General features: G+C 36.5%; 1 protein-coding gene across 18 annotated transcripts in view; it reads right to left on the bottom strand.

Annotated features, from left to right (window-relative positions):
- Positions 1-4,231: 4,231 nt before the first annotated feature.
- The window catches only part of MBNL1 (muscleblind like splicing regulator 1), a 206,809-nt gene continuing 193,724 nt past the window's right edge, over positions 4,232-17,316 (bottom strand). For 12 of the 18 annotated variants that reach the window (XM_030330384.1, XM_030330369.1, XM_030330378.1 and 9 more), the window contains 4 exons: positions 14,211-14,246; positions 13,425-13,519; positions 10,394-10,468; positions 4,232-7,649 (listed from right to left, as the gene is read on the bottom strand). In XM_030330384.1, coding sequence (XP_030186244.1) covers positions 10,412-10,468; positions 13,425-13,519; positions 14,211-14,246 — 188 coding nt within the window. In that variant the 3' untranslated portion in view covers positions 4,232-7,649; positions 10,394-10,411. Of the gene's footprint in view, positions 7,650-10,393; positions 10,469-11,541; positions 11,606-11,643; positions 11,727-13,424; positions 13,520-14,210; positions 14,247-17,316 lie in introns of those variants that run through there. The other 6 variants (XM_030330372.1, XM_030330374.1, XR_003971917.1 and 3 more) reach the window with 5 other exon arrangements.

Below are 17,316 nucleotides of genomic sequence, written 5' to 3'. Positions count from 1 at the left end.
AGGAAGATAAAGTTTCACTAAACAGGGAAGACAGAACTTAGATAACACAAATACATACAGTGTATGCATGGTTCCTTGAAAAAAGGGCTGTGTGACCTAAGAACTAGGGCAGAAAGTGAAAGATCATGTGTAGCAATTTGCAAAATGGATACTAATAAAATAGTGATCATAGTTAACATGTATCAAGTGCTTGCTATATGTTCAGGTGCTGTTCTATGCACTTTTTGTATATTAACCCAATAATTGCCTTCACAGCAATTAAATCAGAAGGTCTAGAGGTAGGAACCAAGCCTGAATCCTTTTAAAGATCCCCCAGGTAATTCCAAACTGCAGAAAAGTCTGGGAACAACTCCATGACCCTGCAAGGTAAATATTCTTTTTATGACTTCTGTCTTATTAAGGTGATTTCTGTCTTATTATGATTTCTCTCTTATTAAGGAGTCACAGAGAGGTAAAGGAACTCGAAGGGTTAGAAAGTTGAGAGATGGAGCCCTGTGGTCTTGTACCAGAGCCCTTGACCACGGCAGAGCCACCCCAGTGCTCACTGCCATTTCCAATACATAGCTTTGACTTTTGTGAATTTAAGGAAATTTTCAATGCGTGTCCAAAAAATAGTCATTTTAGGGGATTATAACCTATTCCTATGTGCTATGTTTCCTACTAGCATCTGTGCTGCTCTTCTCCCTGGCTAGGACCTACCTTTACCATGCACAAGGATGTGCCCGATTCCTTAAACTCCTCCCACCGTCAGATGTGACACTTCAGAGCCCACTGAAGTCCGCAGGTGGGAACTGGTTGCATGTGTGAAAAGAAAGGGGCCCAGGAGTAAAACAAAGCAGGGCATACACTAAAGTTCTTCTTGTTACTAAGACCCTATTCAGGGCCCAGATTTTGACTTAATTTGTTAGATGCTAATTCCTAAGGCTTCTTTTGTTCAGCCTCTGCTGCAGCCTTGAAGTTCCTCTTTCATCCTGAACCTAGAGTCATGTTATATTATGGGACTTCGGGGGTGGGGATGGGATCGAAGTTTTCTGCTTAACTTTGCTACTCTCACTATATGACTTTAGGCAAGAGGCTTATGTCTTCCAGACCAGTGCACTGTGTGCCATTCTAAATGGACTTTGGAGATCCGCTTGGCTAAATTTTTGGTTCTCTGGCACTTTGTGGCTCTAAATTTAAGTTCAAGTATGCTCGTCTGCGGACTGCTCACTGATTTCCAGACCTTCAGAGTCACCATGACCGCTGGTTTCTATCACGAACTTGGGGTTCTCCTGTGAATAGATCCTGTCTACCCGGGCAATCTTGGTGGTAGCTATCCTGGTCCAAGCAAGTGCCTTTCAGTTACAACACGGGTAGTATAATTCAGTATTTAATACTCCCATAGTTGTGTATCTAGGGCCAGAACAGATTTAATAAACCAGGCACTTGGGCCTGAGGACTCACACCGATGAGGAACCCTCCTCCTACATTTTCTTCCATGGCTGCTTTTCTATGTCCTAGGAGATCTATTCATGACTGTGGCCCAGGCAATGGTTGCAACAGCTAAAATCTTCCTCTAGGGAAAATGCACCCATCTCGGTGGAGTCACAGAAGCCCACCTGAAGCTGTTTGACCCCCTTCATGGAGCTCTTCTAAGTTCCACGGTCAGGGATTCCACCTAGAGGCAAATGGGACGGAGAGTAGTGGTTAGAATTTACACAACGACCTGGGGGCTCCCAACCACCACGAATAAACCTCCTGGATTATTCCCTGTTAAAAAATAAATTCTACACTTTGTCCTTATGAAACCCAATCAGAGAGAAAGGAACTGGTCGCTCTTGCTTCGGTAAGTCGTTTTCTGAAAGACCGTTATCAGGTCACTAACAGTAATAGGTTTTATCTGTGTTCTAAACTGCCACTGTTATTTGTTCCTAAAAAGGTGAATTCCAGGGGAGGCTACATTTTGTTCTATTTCCCAACATTTCATTAGCAAAAAAAAACCCCAAAAAACAAAAACAAAAACAAAAACGAAACTACATGAGCACACAAAAAGCTCATGCAGCAAAAAGAAAACTGGAGGTCAGATTCCTTAAAATACACAAAGGGGTAGGCTCTGCCTTTGTTTGCCTGGGACCCTTGGCAGGGATGGGGGAAGGATGGGGTAGCTGAAGATGACAGGCATCCAGCGCAAGGGTTGACACCTCTGAGGAAGCGTGCCAGTAGGCCTTGGAAGAAGGAGAGTTCCAGAGCCCCAAGCCCAGGTCAAGCACAGCACACATCTGGATCCTGCTTTTCTGAAGGTCCTGGGAAAACCTAGAGTCTAACTCCCAAGAGGTTTGGAAGGGTAGCTGTGGCCCAGCGTGGCCTCCCACAGCCACAGTCTGAAGGAAGCTTCAGATTTACCACCCGTTCCAAGTGCTGGTGGGGCCAAGGCCCCTTCTAGGGATGGCTGGGCCCAATGCTGGCAATGGCTGAGGGTTTCTTTAAAGTCATTTCAATGAGGCCCGATGTTGTTTTTATAGATCAAGAGACAAATGTCAAAAACAAATCACTTGACATTTAAATCTCTCTGTTGCACATTTGTGGACCTCCATGATGTTAATACAGTTCAAGCAGGTATCTTCTAGGCTTTCAAAAGTTTCCAAATTCTTTAATAATATCACAACACACTATTTTCTCCAGAACACAGAGGACCTCAAGTATTTTTTTTATGAAATTTATTGCCAAATTAGTTTCCATACAAGTATTAAATTGACTGCCTCAAACTCATTAGGGAGTGGAGTGAAAATAAGTTAAAAAATAACAAAATTTTGTTGCCGAGTGTCCTACAGGTTTGCTTACAATGTTAAGTGACTATTTCTTATATGAAGGAAACTACTGGTCTGAGTGTGCCTCAGTGACATTATAGATTGCTACGCATCACTTACCTCCAGAGTAATCCCCAAGTGTAAACTCTGTGAGTGTCAAGGCTCTGTAATGAAAGAATGGCTCTAGCAAATGATTTTGTTCCCCAAAAAAGAAAGAACTAATGACTTCTAAGACAGGGTCCCATCCTGTGAGCTGAGGACCCCTAGTGGTCCTTGTCAAAGATCCTTCTGAATAATAAGTGTTGTCTGGAAAGTAACAAATATCTCAAACACTATTTTTCTGTTGTGATTAATAAAATACAGCATCACTTAAAGGGCTGAATACTGTTGTGATTAATGAAACACAGCATCACTTAAAGTACTGAAAACTTACAATGGCTGTTCATTACTGAAATTCTTTTTCAATTAAAAGATATCCAAAATACCATCACTAATTGCAGAGAGTTGGATGTTTTCACGTTACTCAAAAATATTATAAACTCCTGCTTTACATAATCATCTCCGGGACAGCTACTCTAATTTTGATTAAGTGGCACCTCGAATAGTTGGGTCCACTGAGAATAACAGGAATGTTCTATAGAACTCAACCAGTGGCAGAACTGTATTAATTATAAATAATGCACTTACTTTCGTTGTAGTAAGTTCTAGAGAAAAAAGCACCGATGCACAAAGAAAAATTTGCAGGCTTTGACCCAGTATGGAGTGTAGCACCGTCACATAAAGCAGCACTAAAGGAACAAAGGAGTTAATTTCTTCACTTTGGAAATTTGGCTTTCACTGGCTATTTGTGGAAGCTGCAAAATGGGAAGCTGTATGGGATGCCAGACCTCACTGTAGCCAAATTTTTAACTTCTCATTTGCAAAATTCACACACACACACACGCACGCGCGCGCGCGCACGCACGCACGCGTTATGGCATGGCCTGGCTCAGCTGCCTATGTGTAACCTCTTTTATCCCGCTGAATCAAATGCCATCATTATTTCATTACTGAAATATTCACTTAGAATGCCTGATTTCCAGCCCTAGCCTCCCGAAGAAGCCAAAGAGAATTTCTTTAATAGCGCTCTAGAACTGATAAGAGATTTTTTTCCCCTCCCTTACGGTTTTCCTCCTCTATACTCAAAATAGTATCCAACAGCAAGCACTCGAAGTGTCAAGGTAAGAGAGGGCAAGACGTTTCAGAAAATACAGGGCGATGCATCACAATTGAGATTCTCAAGCTTGGTATCAAAGGACAGTTAGTGAGAAGAATAGTGAGTGCCTTCCTTGCAATCAGTTAAAACCAGATAATGAATTTTCGTAACGGTACGTTCCTTAAGACAGACAGGCATGAATACTCGAAACGCGCACAAATAATTTACTCTTCAGTCTCAGATACACAAATATACTTAAGAAAGAGAAGTTTTATTAGGGCAATTTCACTTTATTTTTCCATACAGCAAAGTCAACTACTGCAGTAATAATAAAATAAGCATAAAACAAATTGCAGCCCAAGACAAAATACATAATTTTAAGCAACTACAAGCAGAAAGTAAGTTGTGATTACATAATAGTAAAACCAAGCACATCTGTCCTTTCAGCAGATGAAAGCGGTAGGGTTGCTGAGAAGTGCAGCCAGCGGGAGTGAAGGCTGGATACACGAATTCATTAAACAAGTGCCCATGATCACATTTGCTCTTCTGAGTGCTTCTGAGTTGAAAATTAAAACCGTGAAATTTGAACGGTGTTTTGCTTTTTCACCTGCTGAAAGAACAGGATCCTACGGCAATTAAAAAACAATCACATAACAACTATAGCTACGGTGTGCTGTTTGGTTTGCCTGTTTACGGTTTAAATTTTGTGAGAGTCAATACTTGTTTTGAAGATTTTTTTTTTTTGTGAACAATAAACCACTGAAATTGGCAGAAACTGATTTGTATAATATATGTCCTTAGTATAGTTCTTTCTCTTTTTTTTTTTTTCGTTGAAGTTTTAAACATGCAGTAGTTTTGAAAAATGTAAGGAATATTTGATCCATGATTTCACCTTAATGGTTGAAGTACCTGCTATTTTTGGTAATGATCTTCAGGCAGATTTGGCCCAATGGAGTTTTTGTCAGTCATGAGATCTCGGAAGGATGGCATATCTTTCCAGCTGAAAAAATCCTGGCAAACTACAAGCTGTCCACAATAAAGCAAAGCAACATGTTTGAAGGGGTATGGAGTGCTAACTCTGTGCCACTTTTGCAAGCAATTTTGCTCAGTCTGTCATTTTATTAGCCTTAACAAAACTCCTTGTAATTATAGACGTTTTTATTCAAAATAAGATCTTACTATTATACAGGTTTCTCTCTTTTGACTATATACAGAAGTGCAAAAAGTCAACCTTCTCTCTAGACGTTCCAACATGCTAAATTGCAGCATAATCAACCCTCAAGAGTTTGCACACACGCTATAATTCTCATTACGTAAACTTTGAGTATTTGGATTATCAACAAAAAAGTCCCTTGTTCTATTTATTGATTATGCAGCTTATTTATAACAAGGCCTGATATTCAGGGATTTCAAAAATATTAAACAATACTTTAACATTTGAAATGGATACAGTAGAAAATAAATTTTATTCTAATATCTAGGATCTAGATCTTCTTATAATAACTAATTACAAACAAAATAAATCATCAAAATATTACTCAATTGTCTGCCAGGATTGTTGCGATAGCAACAACTTAACTTCTTACTTAGCAATGATTATATATTTATAAGATATCCATATAAAAGATCTTTGTTCTTTTAATGAAAACTAGACAAGAACTAACAATGACTGACATTCTTACACTTTAATATTAAATCAGTAAAATATAAATCATTTAGTTAACAATAATACGAATATTCGTATGACACTACATGTAATTCAAAACTGAGTATGTTATGAAGGAAAAACTACTTTAATTTTTTTTTGTATTTTGAAAAATTCATCGGTAAAATCTAATAAAACAAGAGTCTATAAACTGAAATGGTATTCAATTGTTAATAGAAAATGAAATCTAATAAATGTAGGAAATGAAAAACTACATTTTAACAAGAAAAATAAGTAATATTCTATAATGTAACTAACTACAATAACATGTGAAGTCACCATTACTCTCTTAACATGATTGAAATTACATTGGTATGGGTTCCAACCCGTAATGTAATAATCTAAGGCTTTAATAGATGTACAGTACAATCAGTAAAATCAACACATCAGTCTTATATTAGAAAGCATCTCTCTCAAGCATAAAAACTTGCAGTAAACTTGGAAGTATGGAAAGTTCTATAACTGAACTTTCGCTTCTCCCATTCCACACTATAACTACCAGTGACCTGGCCCTGACGTCAGCAATTTTTAGAACTGCCAATCAGAGCAAAAATATCCTTTACAAGCTGCAACATCCAAACCACAAAAAAGGAATTCCTTTGGATGAATCCATTCTTAAAAACTGAATGCACATCTATTTTTTTTTAATTTTGTAAAAGGCTTTCTAAGGCTATAAGCAGTTAATCTGAACAAAACAAAACAAAACAAAACAAATCACATATAAAATTCACCCATGTACTTAACCCACCCAATTACTAGGTTAATTAAACATTTCCCATTTTCATATTTTGGTTTATCATGCATCTGATGACAGTGCTGCTTTCTTCTTTGTTTAGAGTCACTATTTTAAACGTGACTGTGGTGAAGCATTTAAGCAAATGTGAAACCATTTTTGCAAAGCATTTATAGTCGTTTGACTTTTGACAGAGCTATAAATAGAAGCAAAATAATTTCCTCAAACATTTTTTTTGTTATCGTGTCTCAGAAATGGCATATCCCTTTTGAATAACATGTTACACAGTATAGTATGCATAAATATTACACTACAATGCATTAAAATAATTTTATATATATATATCTATTATATATATCTCCAGTATGTGTGAGTTTATCGGTATTGAGAGAGTTTGTGTTGTGCTGTCTATTGTTACTGTAGAGTTAAATTGGCCATTTCTGAGACAGCTTTGGTTTCCAAAAAAAAAGGAAAAAAGAATGGTGCCCTTTGACTGATTAGTACTAGCAAATAAGCAACAAAATGTGGCTCTGAAAACAATAACACTGAAGAAATAATACTCTAATTTGATGTACAGTCTATGGCACTTCATGAGAATCCTTAACAACATGGTACTTAAAGCCATGATGTGCTTTAAAAGATACACAGTTGTGGTTTTGCTTGGCACATTCATCTCTGTCAGATCCCTCCCTCACCACATCTTAAAATCTATTACATTAAAAATATTACTCTTAAACAAAAATGACTGTGCATGCACGCTCTCGTCTATAATGGCGATTTTAAATACAAGGTGCACCTTTGTTATTTGTAAACCTTGAAAGAAATAAACTTATTTTTAAAAAATTATACCTTGGTCTACAGACGTACCAATACATAATAGAATCATGGTTACACCATAGTCTGTCTTTTCAAGATGGCATGAATATATAGGAAACTAATTAGGTATGCATCTTTTAATGCAGAACTCTGTGCTAGAAAAGAAAGACAATGTTGTTCTTCTTTCAGACAGGAATATCACCTCAGCACAAATATCAATTAAATGTACAAAGTGTATAGGCAACAGTGTGCAGTGGATTTCCATGTTGTCTCTTCTTCTGGTTAACATGCAATATGTGGATGTCTTGTGGCTGAGGGGTTTTTGTGTGTGTTGCTTGACGGTATTTACAGTATGGCTAATGACCTCGTCCTTTACGCTAACCAAGCACACTGTCCTTTCCTCTTTAGTATGATCTACAAGGGAAAAAGAGACAATCTTGGTTAAAACAGAGAGAAAGTCTAAAAAGAGAAGATGTTGGTTAAAACAAGGCAATTTCCAGTAACTACTTCATCTGAAAACCGTATTGCTTGGTTTAAAGAGTAAAATACACGTATGTTGTTACATCTTCATATAGAAACAAATTCACTCCCCAAGTACAAGTGGACCTAAATTTACAACTCTATGAGAATAAAATGACATGCACAGCCTAATAAAATTATGGGCTCTGCTCAAATATTACCCCATACTCAGCTAAAAGTATAAAATATGTTTGCAGAATCAAGGGGCATAATATAGTAGAGCTCTTTTTTAGCACTATCATTGTGGGGCAGCATTTAAGCTCACTTTAATTCCTGTCTACTGTAGGTTAATGGTTGCAAGAATACTGGTTTGGCCCCACAAAATTAAAATCCACGCAACAGTAAGTCCTATTAAACATGACTCACCATATATGGGCGCTTGATTAGCATAGCATATGTTTGGAAAAAAATTTATACTGTAAATAACTGTTTTGGTTAATTTAAAGTTTGGGTTTTTTTTTTTCCCCTAAAGCCAAGGGAAAGAAAAATCCCTTATGTTCCTGACAAATTAAGGTGGAACAGATATCACAATGTACTTGTGAATTAATAGTTTCAGTTTTTACATGAACTTTGTTCTCATCAGAGAATCTTTACATATTAAACGTATGCTTTACAGTACAACCTCAAGCATGAAAGAAGTCACCATTTTGCTCCACTCAAAAAGCAGTTTAATTATTGCAACTACGCATGAAAATGGGCAATCAGTTGTTAAACAGAACATTAAGAGCCTAAGATGCAATACACGTAAGTCCACTGGTTTGCTAATTGATGAATTTACAGCCGTTTGGTATCATTTGTTTTCAACCTGGATTATCGCTCAGAAATAGAACATAGTTATATACACACCAAACATACCCAATTGACTACAAAAGCTTGAAGCAGGGTTTTAGAATCTGTCAAAAGGAGAACTTTTCATCCAAACCTACATATTAAAAGGAATGTGCTTATTGAAAAATGTGACTCCTGTTCAGGAGAATTTATTACCAGATAATTGAGAAAGCTTATGAAATAGACAAAAATCACTTTCAAGAATTTAATCTGTGATTGTAGCATGTCTTTGGTACTACTTCCTGGACTGCTCTCAAATTTTGTCTATCCTCTTGTCCTGCATGGGCTCAGCCTTTGTGCAGCTCTTGCTATAGATTATTATCGCAAGGGTCTCAGAACTGGTTCTCTGCCACCGTCTCCTCACTTGACACACTCACAGTCCCTTCTGAAAGGCCCTTACTCCTCCCTTCTCTTGAGCGCAGCCCTCACTGCCCCAAGTCACTATTTTCTGACTCTGTTGGAAAAAGTTGTTCCTTCATCTTTGCTCCAAGAGAAATTTGTTCAAACCTCTCATTTTATTAGAGTGTGCTGAAATTAACATCTTTATCTCTTGTCTGTTCATCTTTATCTCATTGGCACGGTAACACACGGTAACACATAGCACCAAAAAATCATTTGCAAATGTGTTACTGAAAGGAAGCAGCAAGAAGGATCACCCATCTTATTTACGAGATTCAGTTTCAAATACAGAGGCTCGTTTTAAATATAAAACTATAAACATGAAACAAATATCCTGAGCATATATGATAGCTTGAATGTGTACATACTGAATAAAGCATAGCCTCTGAGGATGAAAAATGGCCACCTTTCCCAAATGTCTAAGTCAAGGTGCTTGAAGGAAAATCACAAGACTTTCAAATTATTTTTCAACAATGACATTTTCAGAATTATACAATCTTCTAAGGTTGACTACTTTGAAGTACCTGAAGTTGGATATGTGGATGTATGCATATGTATGTATGTGAGTGTGTGTATACATTGATTTAAAGCCCGACTCTTTATATCTGAATAACCCCGTGTGCGGTGAATCATGAGGTGAAGTGGGTACGTGTTCTCACATATAGGATTTAGCAAAACATTAAAAAATAAAACAAATGATGACCTACACTGGAGCTCAGCAAACTACTAGCCGTGAGCCAATCAGACCTGCCACCTAATTGTGTAAATAGAGTTTTACTGACACACAGTCACACCATTTCATTTACATATTGTCTCCAGGTGCTCTCATGCTAGAGTGACAGAGCTAAGTAGCTACAACAGAAATGAGTGACAATAGAAGCCTTATATAGCCCATGCAACCACAAATATTTACTGTCTGGTCTTTTCAGGAAAGTCTGCCAACCCCTGATCTATACTAGTTTTAAGTCATATTTTTTCTTCACGTTTGTGTTTATTTCTAATATGAAACAAAAACAAAACTTATTTTCCTTAAGAATTACATACACGTAAGTGATATTAACATATATTATAAATTTTTATAATAATATTCCTTATAACCCACCTAAGATAAAAACGGGAGACCTTTCTTACCTCCTCTCAAAACCTTCAGCACTGAAGCATACTCTCGGTTATAAATGTACTCATTCGTCTAAGCTTTAATTTGCTTGTACATTCTACTTCTAGAACTGTGCCAGTCACAAGGCAGCTGTTCAATAAATATTTGATGACGTTCAATTTAAAAATAATAAAAATAAAAGAAAACATATAAATATTTTCTCTGAAATTCTGCAAAACTTCCTGAAGTACATCATACAAATGGTAGCTCAAAAAAACACTACAAATACACACTATATATTACAGAAGGAACTTACTGTTTAGTGATGAAAATTCTACATCTGGGTAACATACTTGTGGCTAGTCAGATGTTCGGCAGATATTATGGGTATCTAGCAAATAAAAAATTATTTAATGAATGATCCATGCAAGCAAGCCAACAACCAAGAGATGAAAACATTTTAATATTAATTTTTTTTTTAAGAAAAGTGAAATTCAGCTGTGAGGTGACAGTCCTTATCTGGCCAACATAACAGTAAGTTAATGTAAACTTAATGTCAAAGGAGCAACTCATTTTTAAAAATCTTTGTGTTAAATACTATTCTATAAATGTTATCAGTTTTTAGGAAGTAAGAGAAGTAAAACTATCCAAAATTCATGCACAGCAGTAATTGAAAGAAGCCCTTTTTGTTGGCCTACACACACACACACCTGTGGTTTCAGTTATTTACTAACCCATAAATCAAAGTAGAAAATGCCTATTTTTGTGCAACCAATTTCTAACATTTTCGTTCAACTTATGGTTTCTAACTTTTTTTTTCCCCCAAATTAAACGTACCAGTTAAGAATTTTAAGAGAGTATTTCAAAAGAACCAGATAAGAGCTTAAGTTTACTTCGGAACATAGTCCTGAATCCTGATTGCACATTTGACTGTATTATAAATGGGCAAGAGCTTTAAAACACTTGAGAGACAATACAATAAGAAATCAATATAGAGGTGACTTATTTCAATGTTCCCCAAAGCTATGAACTTCCAATTTGTAGCCTGACTCTCCTCCATGCCAGAATTTTTGCTGCTAACCTGGGAGAGGCAGTGCGGTAGACTGAGCCAGTCCAAGGACTGCAAGCACAGGTTCTCACGCTAGTGCATCCATTTCCTGGTGGTGTAAATTTGAGCCAAGCACTTAATTACTCCATGGCTAAGTTTCTTCATCTATAAAATGGCACTAGTCCCACCTCAGCAAGGTTGATGGGAGAAGAGTGAAATCACATACATGAAGGCATTTTGTTGTTCTTTCAATTTAGATGTCCTAGACTAATGCAACATATTACAATCCACAGTCTGGAGTGTAAATGAATATGTCTCTATTTTATTTCCATTTCTCAGCTGACATCTTTACACAATTTTACAGCATTGGCAAATGGCACGAAAATGTGCTCCAAGCATAATGAAGCTTCTCATACCATTTTTCCTGCTGCTGCAGGACAGGATGTTGCACCCAACAGTGTAGAAGCATCAAGGATGGGGCTGTCGAAACATACCAAGGACCTTCAACACCAATCGATGCAGATGAAGGGCCAGCTATAAACTTCTGCATGCATGCAGGCTGCATTTTGTGGCATCAGCTATTTCCAGCATTGCTAATATACTGTAGGCATATACATATGTATGTATATGTAGATATAATATATGTGTGTATATATATATCCATTTCCCTTTTCTTTCTTTTGGTTGTAAAACAGTATGAAGACCCAAGATTATGCATGAAATGGTCACAGCACAATGCAAAAAGTAAAGTGTCCCCTACAACCCAGGTGGCCCAGGGCATGTTGGAATTTGCTTTGCTATAGTTCTGCTTACACCAGCAATTCTGTCGTCATACATGGTACACAGAGAGCTCAGCATCATTGATTTGCCTCATAAATGGATTACGGTGAATCCATTAAGAAATTTCTGCCATAGATTACTTACTAACATGCCACATATGCACAATCTAGTATTCTTGTAAATGAGTCTGATGTGTTAGCATAAATCTGGGGCTATTTTGACAAGCTTCAGAAAAACTAATGGTTCTTTGCCAAGAAATGTTTAAAGCTTGTCTGAAACTTTAAAATACATCCATTTTGGCATGCTGCTTATGAAAGTTTTTAATGGCTACACTAATAGCTTGCAGTTCTTCAACAGTACATGATGTACTGTGGAGACAAGGGTGGTTACTTCTCACAGCAATATCTACAAAGTCAGATGGCGCTTAACTGGCCTTCTCTTCCCAAGGGGCAATACGCTGATTCTCATCTCATAGTGATTCTTTCACGTCATTTGGCTACATTTAACCTTAGTCTGTGGGTTATCTGAACTTTGATTTGGCTCCAAATGTCTTCACATGCTATTAACCTTACTGAACTTTGCTTTCATAACAAACATACTTATCCATTAAGGCCAAAACCCACTTTACATAAATTTGACTTTGATTCAACCATTATTTTCCAGAATATAATTAAAAATAGGATCAGAGAATGTTGGCTGAATCAAGGTCGATTTTTAAATATTAAATATTTTAATAATCATTTTCTTTAAATAGTCATTCTTGCATATCGTAAAATTCAAATTTCTGAAACAGATCCCATTTACTTAAGAGTCATCTGTGAAATTGTTACTCCATAAATTTCTATGGAACCCAGAATGACTCAATTTACCGTATTTGATGTCTTTTTTCCCTTCATAACTCTCTAAAATCTATGCTGGGTAACTATAGATATATGAGCACTTAGGGTTTTTGTTTCTGTGTTTGCTTTTCATTTAAAGCAGTGAGAATCAAACCTTGGACACCAATTTATTTTTAATATACAATCTGCTTATCAAACAAAACTATAACGAATTTATAAAAACTCTATTTACAAGAGTGGTCATTTGTGGCATCTATAACATATTTAAACATCTCGCTTTTTATTAAGAATTTAGGAAAGAACTAAGAAATTGTACATACCAAATGTTTATCATAAAAACCTTAAAATTGCCTGCAGTTTTGATTGGTCAAAACACCTGAATGATTGAGACCAAATGAGAATTGCTTGTGTAAATATCATTTTAGTAGCTTTAGAAATGGAGCCGCGACAACTTTGGAGCACTTATAAATGGCATAAAAGCATTCTGCTGCTCATCATAGAGAGAATGTGTAGGCCAACAAGAGGTATCTTTGAAACCCCATGCTATTAAAGCACCCTCTACAGCCCTCACGTACACACGATTCCCACTGACCTCAATGGGAAAGCCACGTGCGTAAGGGCTGTTGGATTGAGCCCTATTAGAGTTGGTTTTTAAGAAACAAAGCTGTAAATTAGCAAACCTGGTTGGCTGTGGCTGTTGCAGCGAAGGGAACACTTGTGGCAGATGTTGTTGCTGCGGACACAGTGGCTGGCGTAGCACCGTGCACCATGGGAACTTTCGGAGGGAAAATCATATAAGCAAACATACAGAAGAGTGTAGCAATATGGAAACCATGGCAACATGGAGGAGATAATTGGGCATGGTATTTATCACAGCAATAAGCCATGTGACGGGACATCATCACCAGCGAGTGACATGCAATCACAGCGCAAAGCAGGACAACATTCCAAGGAGAGAAGGGGAAGGGAGATGAAAGAGAAAAAAAAAGGGGAAAAAAAGCTTGTTACCATCAAATCAAGAAAATTGACACAAACAGGCTTAATTTGCTACGTCAAAAACAAGAATTTTATATAGTGTTCACAGTCAGACATTCAAAATCTAAGTCAAAATACAGGTATTTACTTCATATATACAGTTATCTGTTTGAATGAAAGTATTTTTTTCTTATTTATTATTATAAAAATATACAATATATTACTTTTATGATATAGTTTTTTTTTTTTACACACCAGAACTCATAGTCCAATCAAAATCCACCAAAGGTGACTAAAGGAAACTTGTGTGTAAAGAAAACATTTATGTGAGTCCATGTCAATTAAATAGAAAATGGCATTTAATTGACAGGTGTTAGTAAAAGGGAAATGGACTTGCCCAATAGATACAAGTTAAACTTAGCAGTGGATTTTGAGGGGCTGTGAGGTGCACCATAGGTTTAAGATAATCAAGAAACAAAGCTGGCACCTACCAACACTTGTAGCGGGTGTCATGCACAATATTGAGCCTGCCCATCATGCATTGCAACAGGAAGGTGGATTTGAAAAGGGAAAAGAATTAAAACATCCCATCACACGTGTAATTAGGAAATTCATTTGAACAAAGAAGAAAAATTGTTATTATGGGAACAGTGGCATGTAACTGTCAGCACAATCAAATCATACAATAGCACAGTGATCAATTAGAACTAGTCTCAAGTGAAGAATAAAAGCCAGTTTAACTGTGTGCTGGTACACTTTGTTTCTCCTGATTGCTGCCTATAAGTAAAAGTATTTTGGGAAAAGTTTAAACTCGCCTAATTCTTTTAAAAATAATATTGTAATTTGTTTTGTTTTAATCTGGTTACTAGCCATCTGGCGGCTTTGCTATTTCTGACTTTAACATATGAATGTATTAACATTTTCCTTATATTGAGCACATGTTAAATAATTAGAGAAATTACTTATTATTAAAATGGTAGGTAATCCAATGCACAAAACTGGCTTAACAATGTAATAAAACCAAAACATTCATTTTCATTCCCTTGGTTTTTATTTCTCTGTTCACTGTAGCAGCAACCACACAGACATGGAAGGGGTTGTGATCATCCATCCATACAGGAATTTTATTTGGAAGGATACCAAGAAATAAATTATGCATAAAGAGAAAGTGAAACTTCTGCATGGCCTTTGTTTGGAATTTAAATGTAGGCAAACATTTAGAGAGGATATACTTTTAGGTCCTGAACTGGTTTAATTAACAGGGATCTGGGGAAACAGACTGGTTTTCACTGCTGGTTTAGACCTTCAGGACGTCCTGGAATAGCAAATGCTCTCAAATATTTCACATAGAAAAAAAAAGTTAATTATATATATATATATGTATGTATATATTACACATGGGGTGTTGGCATTGATGTTTTCAATGTTCAACCATGATGCTAAAATATTATGTATGTAGTACCTGTTCTCTTTTACATATAAACATTGCAACATACAATTTTATGTTTTTTTCTTTTTACCGAGTACAGGGCACTTTCCCACATAAAGAACTACTGTTCTTTCTATGAGATTATTTTAGATTTCTAGGTTTTAAAATATCAAATGATTTTATATTTCTATCTAAATCTTGGCACATCCTATTTAAACACTAGCAGCATCTGGGATGAACATTTGTTAGACAAATATCTGCCAATTGAGTCTTGTCAGAGATGGCCCTACAAAACAAAGCTGCCATTGAGAAACAAGGATTACTGAACTGGCGTCCCTGGAACAGCTGCAATTAGTCTGTTATCACAATTAGACTGTGGGCACAATGATCAGTGATTAAACTTGGTAATGGAGCTAGGGAGGCATCCGCCCAGGTGGCATAATATTACCCTGACAGTCATTTGTTAAGATGCTTGAAGATCTCTATCATTTGCAACTACTACAGAGTCAGACTTGGGAAAGAGAAGAACAAAAACAGACCACTAATAACAAAGACGTTAATGTGAGACAGTAGAGCAAGCGAAATTTAATCCTGGGTCTAGATCCTGTGAAATCGTTATCCTCTCAAGGTGGGGCAAGAGGACTGACTGGGAAAGAGAGGATGAAAAGATGAAGGAAAAGCAATAATGTGGTATTCAAGGAATAGGAAAGCCGGTTTAAATACTGTATGGGTAGTAGGTTTTCAATTTACCATTCATTATTATGCTGTAATTTGCCTATTATATTTCATCCCATACATAATTTAGCCTGCACATGCGGAAAATGAATTAACCATCCTATCTGTCTAAAAGCCTAAAGCTTCTATGATTGGAATTTTAGTTTGAATTATCTTCCTCATTACCATTATAACCAGTGCACACAGTTTTGAGAGGGATTTGCAGCAAATAAACATAAGGCAGCAATGAAAATACTAGCCAGGTGCAATAATTCACAAAAACAAAGACATTATGCTGTAGGACCCACTTACCGAGACCAAAAATCACTTTGAAATGACCATAATATCCATCTTTACAACAATGGGTTGATTTACTAATAATGATGCACAAATAGCCAATTGAAATTTTTTTCCTTAATTTTCAACACAAGGAAATGTTTCAGTGAATGCATTTGTCAATTTCAAATTTCCCCTATGAAGATATTTGCATAGCAGAATGAAGTGTTTCTGAGGAGTGCGTTCCTATTTGAAGATGCAGGAAAAACAAGTAGGAAGGTAATTTGCAAATGCGTTGTATGCACAGTTAAAACTACTTCAAGGAGAAGGGCAAGAAGTAGAAGAGAGAGAAAGTGATAATGGATATTTGGTTGGAGGTCTGAACTTGGATGTGGTAATTCAAGCCTACTGATTAGCAGTATTAGGCTGATTTAAGATCTTCTAAAACTTGTATCATTTGGGACTAAAAGTTCACAATCAATTGAAATTATTTTCGAAATTGATATCTGAAACAGCAACAGCTTCAGTTTATTTCTATCTGATGTTTTGAATTCTATTCTATTGCAGTACTGAATTTAAGAAATGACAAATAAAACCTAGTGCCTACTACTTTCCAGGCTTTATCCTAAACGCTTAGACCTGCCTATGATAGTGCTTTAAGAGAATGTTTTATGAAACTATGTTTAAAACTCATTTAAATGTAACCTTATGAAATAATCACATTATCTACATTTTATAGGTGAAAAATAAAAGGGATACAGAGATTATAACTTGTGGTGGATCTGGATTTAAACTTCCAAGCCTGATTTAAAATCCTATGCTAAGATGAAAGTAAACTGCATTAATTTCATTAATTATAATAAAAGTGACAAGCTGGGAATTTTTGTTTTTGTTTTTTTTTTCTGTAAAAACACCCCCATCCCCTTGCCACCTCCCTTCTCACTCCTCCCCCTCCAGGAAAATTTCCTGGCCTTCTGTTTCTTTATGTCTGGTAAGTTGCAACACAAGCCAAAGCCAAAGTTGCTTAAAGCAAACTTATTTTTAGGTTTTTAAAAAAACCATCAGCCCACACTGAGGGCAATATGCTAGGAAGAGGGAAGAGAGGTGTGCTTCTGAGGGTAGAAAGCAGGCAAAAATGGTGAGGGAGAAGGGAGAGGAAAGAGGCAGGGAGTCTGCAG

This window comes from Lynx canadensis, chromosome C2, assembly GCF_007474595.2.
Source record: "Lynx canadensis isolate LIC74 chromosome C2, mLynCan4.pri.v2, whole genome shotgun sequence".
NCBI lineage: Eukaryota > Metazoa > Chordata > Mammalia > Carnivora > Felidae > Lynx > Lynx canadensis.
Note: the sequence above shows the minus strand (reverse complement) of the source record. Positions and strands in the feature narration are given on the sequence as shown.